General features: G+C 36.5%; 1 protein-coding gene across 1 annotated transcript; it reads left to right on the top strand.

Moving 5' to 3' along the window:
• On the top strand, positions 361-2,393 carry LOC109233204 (casparian strip membrane protein 1). The gene is made up of 3 exons (XM_019398987.1): positions 361-780; positions 891-1,014; positions 1,861-2,393. The coding sequence occupies exons 1-3, from the start codon at positions 494-496 to the stop codon at positions 2,074-2,076; spliced, it is 627 nt and encodes a 208-aa protein (XP_019254532.1). The 5' UTR covers positions 361-493; the 3' UTR covers positions 2,077-2,393.

Raw genomic sequence — 13,083 nt, 5'->3', positions numbered from 1 at the left:
ACCTATTCTATGTTAAAAGTGATTCTTACTTCTTTTTTGTGTGGTCAAACTAGGTCCACCAATCGTTTCCCCATCTATCTGCTCCATCATCGCCTTTTGCTTTCTGATTCAAATGTTGAGATCATAAATAATCACATTTGAGCATCTATACTAGCTAACCACTCTTCTTGCTCCATTATCCACATAATAACACTTGTAATAAAAACTAAATAATTTTAAGTAAAATTGATCCCAATATCATATGCAACCACTCTTCTTGCTCCATTACCTGAATAATAATAACGGTCACTATACTTTTTTAATTTCCCGTGTACAATAAATATAACATATTCTTCAAAGTCCATCCTAAAAAACCTCCTTATATAAGTCCTATCCCATCTTGCTATTCTCACCACAAGCCAGCAATCAGAGCATAAATCATCAAGAAAAACAAATAAGCATCAAAACTTTCGAAACTCAAATCTCTCCTTTAATTTTTTTCTTCTCTTTGGAAATGGAGAAAAGTGAGTCAACAAAGATTGATGTTGTGGAAACCAACAAAGAAAGGAAAGGAAAAGCCCCACTTTTGGGAACAGCTCCTGTGGTTGCTGCTGCTGCTGTTCAACATGCAAAGGGTGGTGCCAAAAGAGGCATTGCCATTTTTGACCTCATTTTAAGAATTGCAGCTTTTGCTTCTGCATTAGGTGCAGCTGTTGCTATGGCAACCACTGAAGAAACTCTTCCTTTCTTCACACAATTCTTTCAATTCGAAGCCAGTTACGACGATCTTCCAACTTTCACGTAAGCAAATCAAACATCCAATATTACCTACTTTTCATAATTATTTATATTATATGCATGATATGTACTTACGTACTCTATATATGGAATTAATTTGCTATAATTAACAGGTTTTTTGTGGTAGCAATGGCAATAGTTGTTGCCTACCTCGTCCTCTCTGTACCCTTCTCTATAGTGTGCATTGTTCGACCCCATGCAGTTGTACCCCGGCTGCTCCTCATTATCTTTGACACGGTATGAACTCTTCTCTAATTTGATCCATAGTAACATAACAACTCAAAGGAGTGACGTACATAGAATTTTGTGCAAGTAATGTCATAATTCGACTATTAAAGGGTTGTTTGGTATGATAGATAAGCAAAATAATTCTGATAAAAATTTAGTACCGCCTTATCCCTTATTTGGTTACTAATCCTAGGATAAGTTATCCTAAGTTTAAAAATATTACCGGGATAATTTACACCTGCGTAATCCCAGGATAAGTTATTTTAGGATAAAGCAGTAAAATTGACAATCAGAGGATTAATACAACATAAGTACAAAAAAAATCAATAAAAAATAATATTAGAAAAATTTATCTCAACATAACTAGTCCCAACATAACTTGTCTTCAAACCAAACGGCCCCTTAATAGTCGAATATTAAGGTGGTTTAAGACTTTACTTTCCCTCCCAAATGAATATATACTCCGTATATGTTTATATTATTTTCAAGCTATCAAGCCAGCGTAGTATATATATGCATATCTTTTAAATATATGCTATTGGCACATATAAAATGAAAATATTTTGAACGTATCAATGAAAAAGAAAAAGGGTGCAGGTCAAATCCGCATCGTTGCACCATTTACTTGCTTCAAGGGATAGGTGTGTTGGATACATAATTGGTTAATGACGATTCTCAACATCCTCTATAAAATCTCAAAGCTTACTAAACGGAATTCGATCAAAAATGAAAACACCCTACACTACAATGTGTCACTGCTCTGTCATTGAGCTCAATTGATCTACTGCACATATTTAAAGTTTTGCAGTTTGTGAGTATTTTTTTTTAAATTGTTATGCTTTGAGAATTTTGAAGGTGATTATTGCATTGACAACGGGAGCAGCAGGTTCTTCAGCAGCCATAGTGTACTTGGCTCACAATGGAAACCAAGATGCAAATTGGCTAGCAATCTGTCAGCAATTTGGTGATTTCTGCCAACGGGTCAGTGGAGCTGTGGTGGCTGCCTTTGTCACGGTGGTCATCTTGATCTTCTTGGTCGTTCTGTCTGCTTCCGTTATTCGTAGACACTAAAGAAGAGTTTTTCGCCATGAAAAAAGTATTCACTACTACTTACAGCGCCTTCATTCACCCGTCTTGTTATTATAATCTTTGTATCTCCTTCATTTGCTTGTGTAATTGGATCACAAAAAAAAAAAAAGGTGCAGTTGGATGTTACTGTTAATGTCTTTTGATTTAAGGTTTGTACTTTGTGTTGCTGTCTTTAGGTTCACAATATGAAAGGGGAAAACTGGGGAAGTCTTGTAAATCACAATTGGTAAACTCAGAGAATCTCTATATTATAAATGCTGTAATTTTCATATTTGACTTTATGGTACTTTTTCTCCCTATAATTGTGACTCAATTCCTGGTTCATCTCTATGTTGTCTGTCTAGTTTTAGCATTGAAATGAAATGAGACTAATAAGACGTAATGGATACAAATGTTTTTTATTTTTTTTAATTCTTAAAGGTTAAAACTGATCCTAGCTAATCTGGAATCGAAAAAAGCAGTTGATTGATGGTTGGGAAACATAGAATAGCTAAAACTAACAAGGATAATGAATCTTCGTTTTCAATCGACAAGATTGCGGACAGTATATTAGGAAAAAGAAATTGAAAAGAACTCTAAACTTACAAAATGTAAATGGGGAATCATTTATCAAAATACTTTCTTTTTAAAAAAAAAATAATTATAGCCCATATACAATCCCACCCAAACATGTAAACAATTCTTACCTTAGGTATAAATGACACCACGTAGCCATTCTAGAGGGCTGCTATTTAGAATTAGTCAATGTATCCTAAATTTTAGTTCTCCAGTACAATTTTTCAGGACACAAAATCCCGAAGTTATGATTTTTAATTCAAATTTTCAGATTAAGTACTGGCTAAATCTTAAATAGCAATCTTAAAAACGGCTATTTGTTTTCTTCCTCGCAATTCTTAGCTTCAAGACAAGCACACAATTCTTAGGCCTTAGCATCAAGACAAGCAGTTAAGTACATCTTATGATAGTTGCATCTTGTGCATATTTATTCATCAATAGTGTAAAAAATATTTGTATAATCATATCAATTAAAAGTCAACTATAAATAAGTGTATACACTAATAGCATGTTTGGCTAAACTTCTAAAATCAGCTTATTTTGAGAAGTGTTTTTCTCAAAGTACTTTTTTAAAAGTGTTTTTGGTGAGAAACAGTTTGTGTTTGGCTAATTAATTTGAAAAGTACTTTTGAGTAGTAATTAGTGTTTGGTTAAGCTTTTGAAAACTGCTTCTAAGTAGGGGTGTTCAAAACCGAACCGAAACCGAAAACCGAACCGAAACCGAAGCTTAATGGCTTATTGGTATCGGGTTAACGGTTTAACGGACGGGGAACGGATTGAAATTTTTTTTATTAACGGCTTATCGGTTTGGGGGCGGATTATTCAATTTTCTTAACGGATAATCCGTTAACCCGTTAAGAATATATATATATATACATATAAAATATATATTTTATATGTATATATTAAATAATCAAAAATCCTTCTTCCTCCAGTACTCTATCAAAATGAATTAGAATAAAAGAAAGCCAAATAAAAGGAGTCATCTACTGTGACAAAAGACAGAATTTGTTGTCTGAAACAAGATAACAACACCAGTTAAACCACTGCTTCATCAACTTTGCCTGGGTTTTTGTGATGACCCAAAAGGTCATCACTTGGCTTATAAGTAAATTCTGCGTTCATTTTACCTCACCTCGAATTGCGTGCGTGATCCGAAAGTATATCCGGAAAGCTTTTATGTGGAAATATGAGAAATAGAAATTTCTAGAGTTAAAAAGTTGATTATGGTTGACTTTGGTCAACATTTTGAGCAAATGGACCCGGATCTATGTTCCGGTAATCCTGGGAGGTCCGCAGTAAAATATGGGACTTGGACGTATGCCCGAAAATGAATTCCGAGGTCCCAAGCCTTAGAAATCAATTTTTTGAAAGAAATTATTTTGCTGAATTATTTATGAAATAAAGAAAAGAATTAATGTTTGAAACCATTGGTATCGGGCCCGTATTTTGGTTCCGAAGTCCGGTACAAAATTATTATAGTATATAAATGATAACTGTGAAATTTGGTGAAAAATGGAGTTTATTTGACGTGATTTGGACGTCCGGTTGAGAAATAATGAACTTTAAGTCTTCTTGAGAAAAATGATGAGTTTTGAGGATTAATTCATAGTTATTGATGTTATTTTGGTGATTTGATTGCACGAGCAAGTCCGTATGATATTTTTAGGTTGGTGTGCATGTTTGGTTTGGAGCCCCGAGGGATCGGGTGAGTTTTGGATAGGCCACGGAGTGAATTTAGACTTAGATCATAGCTGTTACAGGTCCAGAGAAGTTGCAGATCTCTGAACCAGACCATGCGGTCCGCAGTGGTTTCTTGCGGCCACGGTGGGGACTTCGCGACCACGGAGGGAAATATGCGGTCCACGGTGGGTCAAGGCCTTACCTTTGCGACCGCGCTCGATTTCTTGCGGTCCGCGGTGGAGCTCCGCAACCGCAATCCCATTTTGTGCGGTCCGCGGTGAGGGTCTGAGAGGAGTATATAAACGGGACTTTTCAGTTATTTTATCATTTTCAGAAACCTAAAACATAAAGGGCGATTTTTCAAGCACTCTTTCTTTCCCCAAAACACAAGTAAGTGATTTTAAACTCATTTCTTTCACTTCTTAACTTCTTTTTACAAGATTTCATCCTAGAATCTAGGGTTTTCATGGTGGAATTGGGAATTTTGGGTAAAACCTAAGAATATTGAAATTTGGGAATTTAGACCTCAAATTGAGGTCGGATTCCAAGACCAATTATATATCCGGGCTCGGGGGTGAATGGGTAATCGGGTTTTGGTCCGAATTTCAGGTCTGGACCAAGCGGGCCCGGGGTCTATTTTTGACTTTTTGGGGAAAACTTTATAAAACCTATTTTCATGCATTAGAATTGATTCATTTAGCATTTATTGATATAGTTAAGTAACTTGTGGATAGATACAAGCGAATTGGTGGTGGAATCAAGAGGTAAAGTGGTAGTTGAGGCTTGAATTGAGTTCGTGGCATCGAGGTAAGTGTTTGGTCTAACCTTAGCTTGAGGGATTAGGAGTTGTGTCCTATTTGCTATGTGTTATTTGTTGAGTACGACGTATAGGCATGGTGACGAGTATCTATACGTTGGTGTCAAGCATTCCCGTGAGTCTTATGTTATGATTTATGTGACTCCGTTTGTATTGTTCATGCTTAATGTGATGATTGCTATTATTAAGTAAGGCTTGTGGAAAGAATATTTGTATCTGAACATTGAAGAGCATTGGCTCAAGTTGTAAAGTGATTTGTGGAAGTATAATTGGTAATTGAACCTTATAGAGCATTGGCTCAAATTGTGAATCGAGTTGTGAAGTAAATGTGAGAAAGAAAGAGGATTATGATATTGTCTCCCTTGTTGGGATATTGTTGTTAATGTTATCTCCCTTGTCGGGACGTTAGTGTTTTGATCTTGTTTTCCCTTGCCGGGATATGATTGTTGTACTATTGTTCCCTTACCGGGATTTAATTGTGAATTTGTTGATCTCCTTGCCCTTATTGCTTTGTGATTGTTGCTTGGCTGAGGAAGAGTGTTAAAGCACGAAGGGTGTGCATTGTTTTGGTGAGAGAGTGTTAAAGCACGAAGGGTGATGTCGTGTATGATTTTGTGAGGAAGAGTGTAAAAGCACGAAGGGTGATGCCGTGCCGCACGATGTACCATTCCGTGCCGATTATATTGATATTTATGGCGAGGACGAGAGTAAAAGCACGAAGGGTGATGCCGTGCAGATTATATTGATTCTCATGGTGAGGACGAGTGTAAAAGCATGAATGGTGATGCCGTGCATTTGTTTGATTTCTGATTCTTGTTGAAAATTGAGTTATGGTGTTCCTTATATATACCTGTTGTTCTCCTGTATTCATTTGATGTTTCCCCGCAGCATGTTTCCCCCTCCCATCCTTGACTGTACATTTCTGCTTTTATGTTTCTGTTGTATATGATTTAACTGCACAAATTTATTTGATAGTCTGGTCCTAGCCTCGTCACTACTTCGCCGAGGTTAGGCTAGGCACTTACCAGCACATGGGGTCGGTTGTGCTGATACTACACTCTGTACTCTTTTGTGCAGATCCCGGTGCTATAGCTTTCGGACCGCAGTGAGATTGCTGTTTCTTGTTCATCAGGCGACCCGAGGTAGTCCTGCAGGCGTCCGCAGGCCTTGGCGTCTCCTTCTATCTTTTATCCTGTTTCTTTCATGTATTTCCAGAGACAGTGTTGTATTACTTTTCTTCAGACCTTTATTTGTAGTACTCCTAGACCGTCTATGAAGTTGTGACACCAGTCTTGGGTAGATTTGTTATGAATTGGTATTGGTAGCATTATTAAAACATTGCAATTCACTCTTCCGCTTACTAAATTCTGTTGTTTATTAAATGTTGGTTCTTAGTTGTTAACGGAATAAAAATGGAAACAAGGTAAATAATTCAACTGGTTGGCTTGCCTAGCTTTCACTAGTAGGCGCCATCACGACTCCCGAGGGTGGGAAATCTGGGTCGTGACAGTTTTAAGGCATCCTAGAATTCAAAGCATGACGAACATTTGTATTAACAATAGCCAATTGGAAATCTTTCACATGGACTAAGGCCAATGTGCATAAACATAAATAAGATTCTAGACAGATGATTTACCCATCACGGTGCCTCTTCTGCTTCGTCCCTCTTAGTACGTCGACCACCTATTTAAACATACAGAGACTAAATTTTATTTTATTTTGATTGAATTAGGCCGATAAATCGCCCGATAACCGTCCGATAAGAGCTAAACCGATACCAATCCGCCGATATCTTATCGGGTGGCTAGCGGATTAATACATTTAAAAGCCGATAACCGATAAGCCACACCGTTAAGAGTAAAACCGCCCAATTCGCCCGATAAGCGGCCCTACTTCTAAGTGTATTTTTCTCAAAAGTGCTTCTCAGAAAAGTACTTTTGGAGAGAAACTATTTTTTTCTGCTTCTCCTCAAAGTACTTTTTTCCTTCTAAAAACTTGGCCAAACACCTCAATTTTTGGCCAAAATCACTTTTGACCAAAAAAGGCACTTCCGACCCAAAAAAAGCTTGGCCGAACAGGCTATAACTATGTATCTCCATGGTCGCAGAAAAACAATCGGTAATATGCCAGAATCAATCAAGCTATAATAATAACCTTTTTTTTGCAATATAACTATGTAACAAAATTATTTGTTTAACCCTTGGTGGATAAAAATTTTTCCTTTTTTATTTATACTCGAAAATTGATCTTATATAAACTTTTGAAATATGAATTATAAAATTAGAAACTAGATGAAAAGTACTAGACATAAAATTTCAATTTTTTTTAAATTTATAATATGCAAAAGTTTAGGGAAAAGGTGTAACAACCCAGCCTATTAGTAGTATTGTCCGCTTTGGGCCTAGGCCCACACGGTTTTAAAATGCATTGCTAGAGTCTAAGGTATGTCTAATTATATATCCAACATCTCTGCCGTGTTCTGTCGATGTGAGATTCGCCTAAGATGTCACATAACACCTTCCCCCTAGAGACTCATTGTCCTCGCTGAAGTTTTGCCTACAACTATTCAAGGTTGCTTGCAGAGTGACTCTGATACCATATATAATAGCCCAACCCATCCCAAAGTAGACAATATCACTAATGGGCTGGGCTGTTACAAAAGGTTTTGACTCCCGAAAATTAATAGGGATTTTTTCCTTGAAATATAATATTTGAAACTTATTTACAAAATTGTCCTAATTTTGTATATTACCCCTAAACAAGGATTACTTACAAATTATATACAATCCATTATTAGTGCCTTAAATTAGGGGATTCAGTTATACCCTTTTTCTTTTTTCTCTCTTTATCTCTTTCCTAGTGCCGCCTCTCTCGTCAATTTTTCTTTCTTTCTTCATCACTCTCTCTCACTGTCTCTTTCTCTCTCAATAAATTTTTTTGAATGATCACTTGTTCCATCATTTTTCTGCTTGTTCTTCTCACTTTACCATTTTGCAAGAGCTTATAAGAAAAGAAATCGGCAAAAGCAATGCTGGCGGCTTCTCAATGTGTTGGTTGGTCTTATAAGTCTTTTGGTGGATTTCTGATCAAGAAGACATAGTTGGAAGGAGACTCTCATTAATTCATTAGTTTGGGTGCCTAGGAAAAGTTGACGGAATTCAAGAATTTTGTCTTTCCCCTTTTTCTTTACAGACTTATGCATTAGAAGTAGAACGTTTGCAGTCATCTAGAGTTTAAAAACGTATCGAATCATTATCATTGATGTATTCTATGTTTTTAGGCATTATTGAGACGGCTTTTTACATTGTTATGGAGTAAATTTTATTATGGTGTTGACAGATACGGATTTTGATAACTTGATTAGGGATCGATTGTTGATAATTGTTGGGATTAATTGATTGAGGACTTGTTTCACATGTCTACTTGTCTTATCTCTTATTTGCAACTTGTACTACATGTTTAGTTGAATTACTTGCTTCTCCCTGATTCTGTACTCATTACTTAACTGTAGAATTCTTTAGTTGAAATGGCTATCCTTGAAATAGTTTGTTGTTGAGTTTAAAGTTGAGTTGCAAGGTAGTGGTTTCTGTTGAGGCAAGGTGTAAGTTGTGAAACTTCATGTTATTTAGCTATTATGTTTGGCTTTTGTGTTATTGTTGAGGCGATTGTTTTGGTTGTTTGCACGAGGTTTCTGTCGTACTGTTGTTATTGTTGCATGAGGTTTCTATCGTGCGGTTGTTATTGTTTGCACGAGGTTTCTGCAGTGCCGTTGTGATTATTGATACGTATGCGGTGGTATAAGGTCTGGGTGTTAAAACGCATGTGGTGAGATAAGGTGGGCTTGATGCGCGTGGCTAGTAGGGAAACTACTAGAAGTCGTGTGGTGTGATAAGGTGGACTAAAACGTGGGATGCTATTTCAGGAGAAATGATTTTCAAAACAAAAATATAAAGGCTCCCGCGGTGATATAAGGAAAGACTTTGAGTTATTTTATGATTTGGGACTACGAGACGGTACCTCGGGAGTGCCCCTGTTGATTCTTCTCTATTTGCTGTATTGTTTGTTGTTGTTTTCCTTAACCTGTAAGATTTTTCTTTTCCTTTCATGTTGTATTTGCTTTATTTTGACTCCATGTTACTATTTTTCGTAAACTCTTTATTGTTGACTTCCCTATCATTCTTATTATATCATTATATCCTCTGCGTTGTTTCTTATTATCTCCAGTAGGGCCCTGACCTGACCTCGTCACTATTCTACCGATGTTAGGCTTGGCACTTACTGAGTACCATTATGGTGTACTCATACTATGCTTTTGTATATATTTTGTGCAGATCCAGGTACATCCTATTTGCCTCGGTATTAGTGCATTGTGTTGCTTCTTTGGAGACTTCAAGGTACACATGCCCGCGTCCGCAGGCCTTGAAGTCCCCTTTTATCCTGTTCTTTTTCTTAATTCTTTACATCTTTATAGACAGTGATGTATAGGGTGTTTCCGCACTGTATCTAGAGCTTGTGACTTATACTTCACCGGATTTTAGAATTTGTTGTGGTGAGTGGCAGTTTTAATTTATATAGCTGTTGATGATTTGAGATTTAAGTTATTATTTCAGTTATTCCGTATGTTTATGAGGCTTACCTAGTCTTAGAGACTAGGTATCGTCACGGCATCTTACGGAGGGAAATTCGGGTCGTGACAATTATCTTGCACTTGTCTAGTCAATTATCCTTATTTGGTGTCGTTGTCAGGGATTGGCAATCAATAGTTTTCAAATTAGTTTTTGGTGCTAATTTAGGAATTTTGTTTTTTTTTCCTTTTTTAGTTAACTTGTCTTTAAGATTTTTTTTAGTACCTGACAAGTGCCAGGGAGAAATCTTGAAAAGAATATTCCTGATATTGAACTCTAAATGCTGCGGAGATGGAACACAACCAGCTTAAAAAAACGATTTTAGAGTTAGCACCTGAACATTATCACAAGTCTGCTATTTGTTTTAAATGTAGTGGAAATCATCTGTGGATTAATTGTCAAGTAGATAAGTATTCCTCCAATGATTCGTCTTTTGAATAGTCTCACTCTATTTCTAGTGCGTACAAGTATGATGTTTCATATGGGCACAATCTTAACTCTAGTTGGGATGAATACCCGTATTTTGATGTGAATGAAAGCGAAGTGAGACAACCACGTCAATATGAGAATGGTAGTTTAGAAGAGCTTATGTATAAGTTCATGAATAGTGTTGAAGAAAGATTTATACAAAATCAAGAAGGACTTATACAAAATGCTGAAGCCATTAAGAACCTAACAACGCAAGTGAGTCAAATAGTAAATATACTTTCAGAAAGCTCATTGCATTGTGATAGTGAATATATGGAGGAGATACCCAGTAAGGATGAGCCTACCCAAGAGGATGAGCGTCTACAGTGAGAGCTTTCCATTCTGAAAGAGGACTCTGATTCAACTGAGTTGATTGAAAATAAGGTTTTGGTTGAGTGTGAAGAAATGGAAGAAGAGTTCGAACCCTCATCCACCTTTTCATATTTACAACCTCTAGTAGAAAATGGTCTTGGACATACCAGAGGAATATTCACGTGACCTTTCTTCTTTGTTTTCTTACTCTAACCTTGATCATGTAGATTTTATTTTTGGGGATTTGCAGGAAGATACATGGATTTATACTATGAAAGAATGTAGGAATAAATTGAGAAGGCCAAGAAAGAAAGAAAATAGCAGGTCTTGGGGATATCCTCAGAGGACTTTGTTCTAATGAGATATGTAAATAATCCCACAGAGCGAAAACGAGGAATAAATTCAGAATTTGGGGTTAAGTTCAAAGGTTCTCAAAAGCGAAAAAAATTCAGGGAAGTTTCCTTTACCTCTTGCTTTTTACTTGTGTGTCATAGGGACATGTCACAATTAAAAGTGTGGGGTGGGGGATGTAAATATGTATTTTTTTTTGTCATTAATTTTTTTAAAAGATAATTAACTTTTTATGACGATGGATCTCCTCGTCCGTGTTCTTGAGGGATTAAAGCCAAAACAAAAATACAAAAAATGAAAAAATTTGAAAATAAAACACTATCTTTTAATTTATTTTATTTTTTAGGTAGTGTAACAATTTCTCTTAGTTTTTTTGTGTCACGGTTCTTTTTCAAGGGTTTTGCTTGAATCGGGTGTAGTTAATTTTTCTTTTGTTAGGAATAGAGAAGTCTTGTGCTCTAGTGGTAAATGGAGATGACTTTTCTTGACTTTGTTGTGCCTTAAAAGTAGTAAGTGCCTTAAAATATTTGATTCTGACGTTGCTTAATTGCTTTGACTAGAGAGTCGGGATAGATCTGGTCCTAAGTGAGTTATGTACCAACATGTGTGTGAGATATTGTCGTTATTCAGTGTATGTCAGTTGATGTCTAGAACTTGCCCCGTGTAATTGCAAAGCGAAATAGTAGTCTTGTTCAGTCTAGGAAGTGATATAAGCATTTCATTGTTGAATCAGTTAATTATGACCTGCCTAATTGTTTTGTATCCTAGTTAGCCCTTTTGAGCTTTTAATCCTACTTCTTTGGCAACCACACGGCAAGCCTGATCCATTTTGTTTGAATTGACTATCCTTTTACCTCTCTTGAGTACTTGAATTTGTTATAAGCTTGTAAAAGCTAAGTCGAGGTATGATCGGGTTTTTGAGTGAAACTATTAAAAAAGGAAAAATGTGCATTATTTGAAAAATTGATAGAGCCATTTGTAGGGAGTTGAAAGAAAAAAAAAAAAGTGAGAGTGCTTGAAAAAAAAATTAGAACTTAGAAAAGAAAAAGGAATAATTCATTGCTAGTGGTAGTTCTCATCTTGTATGTGCTTAAAGAAATTGGGAGCTTGAGGTTATATGTTGTGAAGGTTGGATTTGGTTCAACACAAGTGTGGGGTTTAAATTGTTAATTTATATGTATTATTAAAGTGTTCAGGGAGGTGTATTCTCTATATCCAAATGTATCATACCCGTCCCGCAGTCTACATTATAACCAATCAAAGTCCTACTTTATCCTTGACTGAATGAGCTCAAATTAGTACAATACTACACTACAGGCAAGCCTATGGCACGTTTTCTGTGGCGCATGAATTTTATTTCTAAGAGTGAGTTAATTCTTTCTATCTTGAGTTCCTATTTGTTCTTGAATTTTATTGTGTGTGGATCTACTCTCTATCTTTGGTTTGAGGGCACATGATTTGTGAAGGAAAGGTAATGTCTTTGGCCTATGTGCTAGAGTAAGTGAGCAGGTTTTTGGAAAATACGAGGTGTTTTTGAGTCGAGTCTTGAGACTAGGATGTTATGATAGGGTGCTTAGTTTACTTTAATTATTCTTGGCATGATGCGTTAGGAATGTTGTCTGATGAAAAGGTCGTCTCTAGGTGAAGTATAGTTTGATTGCTCGATGACGAGCAATGGTCTAAGTGTGGGTGTTGATGGTAGGACAGGAACTCGTGTTTTAGCTACATTTTACACTCTAATTAATACACTTTGATTGTATTTGAGCCCAATTATTAGTACTTTGTACTTATTACGTGTGTTATGTTATGTAGGATGTAATTTCGAGTGAAGAAGCAAGTTTGAATCTAAAATGAATGATTTAGAGGTTTGAAGTCTGAGTAGAAGCCCAAGATATTAGGCGGGGATCACGTTCAGGGCTCGAGGACCAACTATGGATGTCAAAAAGTGATAAAAAAGATTACTCTGAGAAAAATGCTCTACCTCTCCGCGCCATGCGCCGCGGGGCATTAGTGCAAAATTCCTGCGTAGAGAAAAAAGTTTACTCTCTGAACTTTTCGACTAATGTGGCGTATGGTGCGCCGCCCAGTGCAACGCGATACTGTATTTTCTCGCCCAACTTTTTTCACTTTGGTTTGAAAAAGATAGTTTTGTCAGTTCCCATTCCTACACGGTATAAA

Source organism: Nicotiana attenuata, chromosome 10 (genome assembly GCF_001879085.1).
Source record: "Nicotiana attenuata strain UT chromosome 10, NIATTr2, whole genome shotgun sequence".
NCBI lineage: Eukaryota > Viridiplantae > Streptophyta > Magnoliopsida > Solanales > Solanaceae > Nicotiana > Nicotiana attenuata.
Note: the sequence above shows the minus strand (reverse complement) of the source record. Positions and strands in the feature narration are given on the sequence as shown.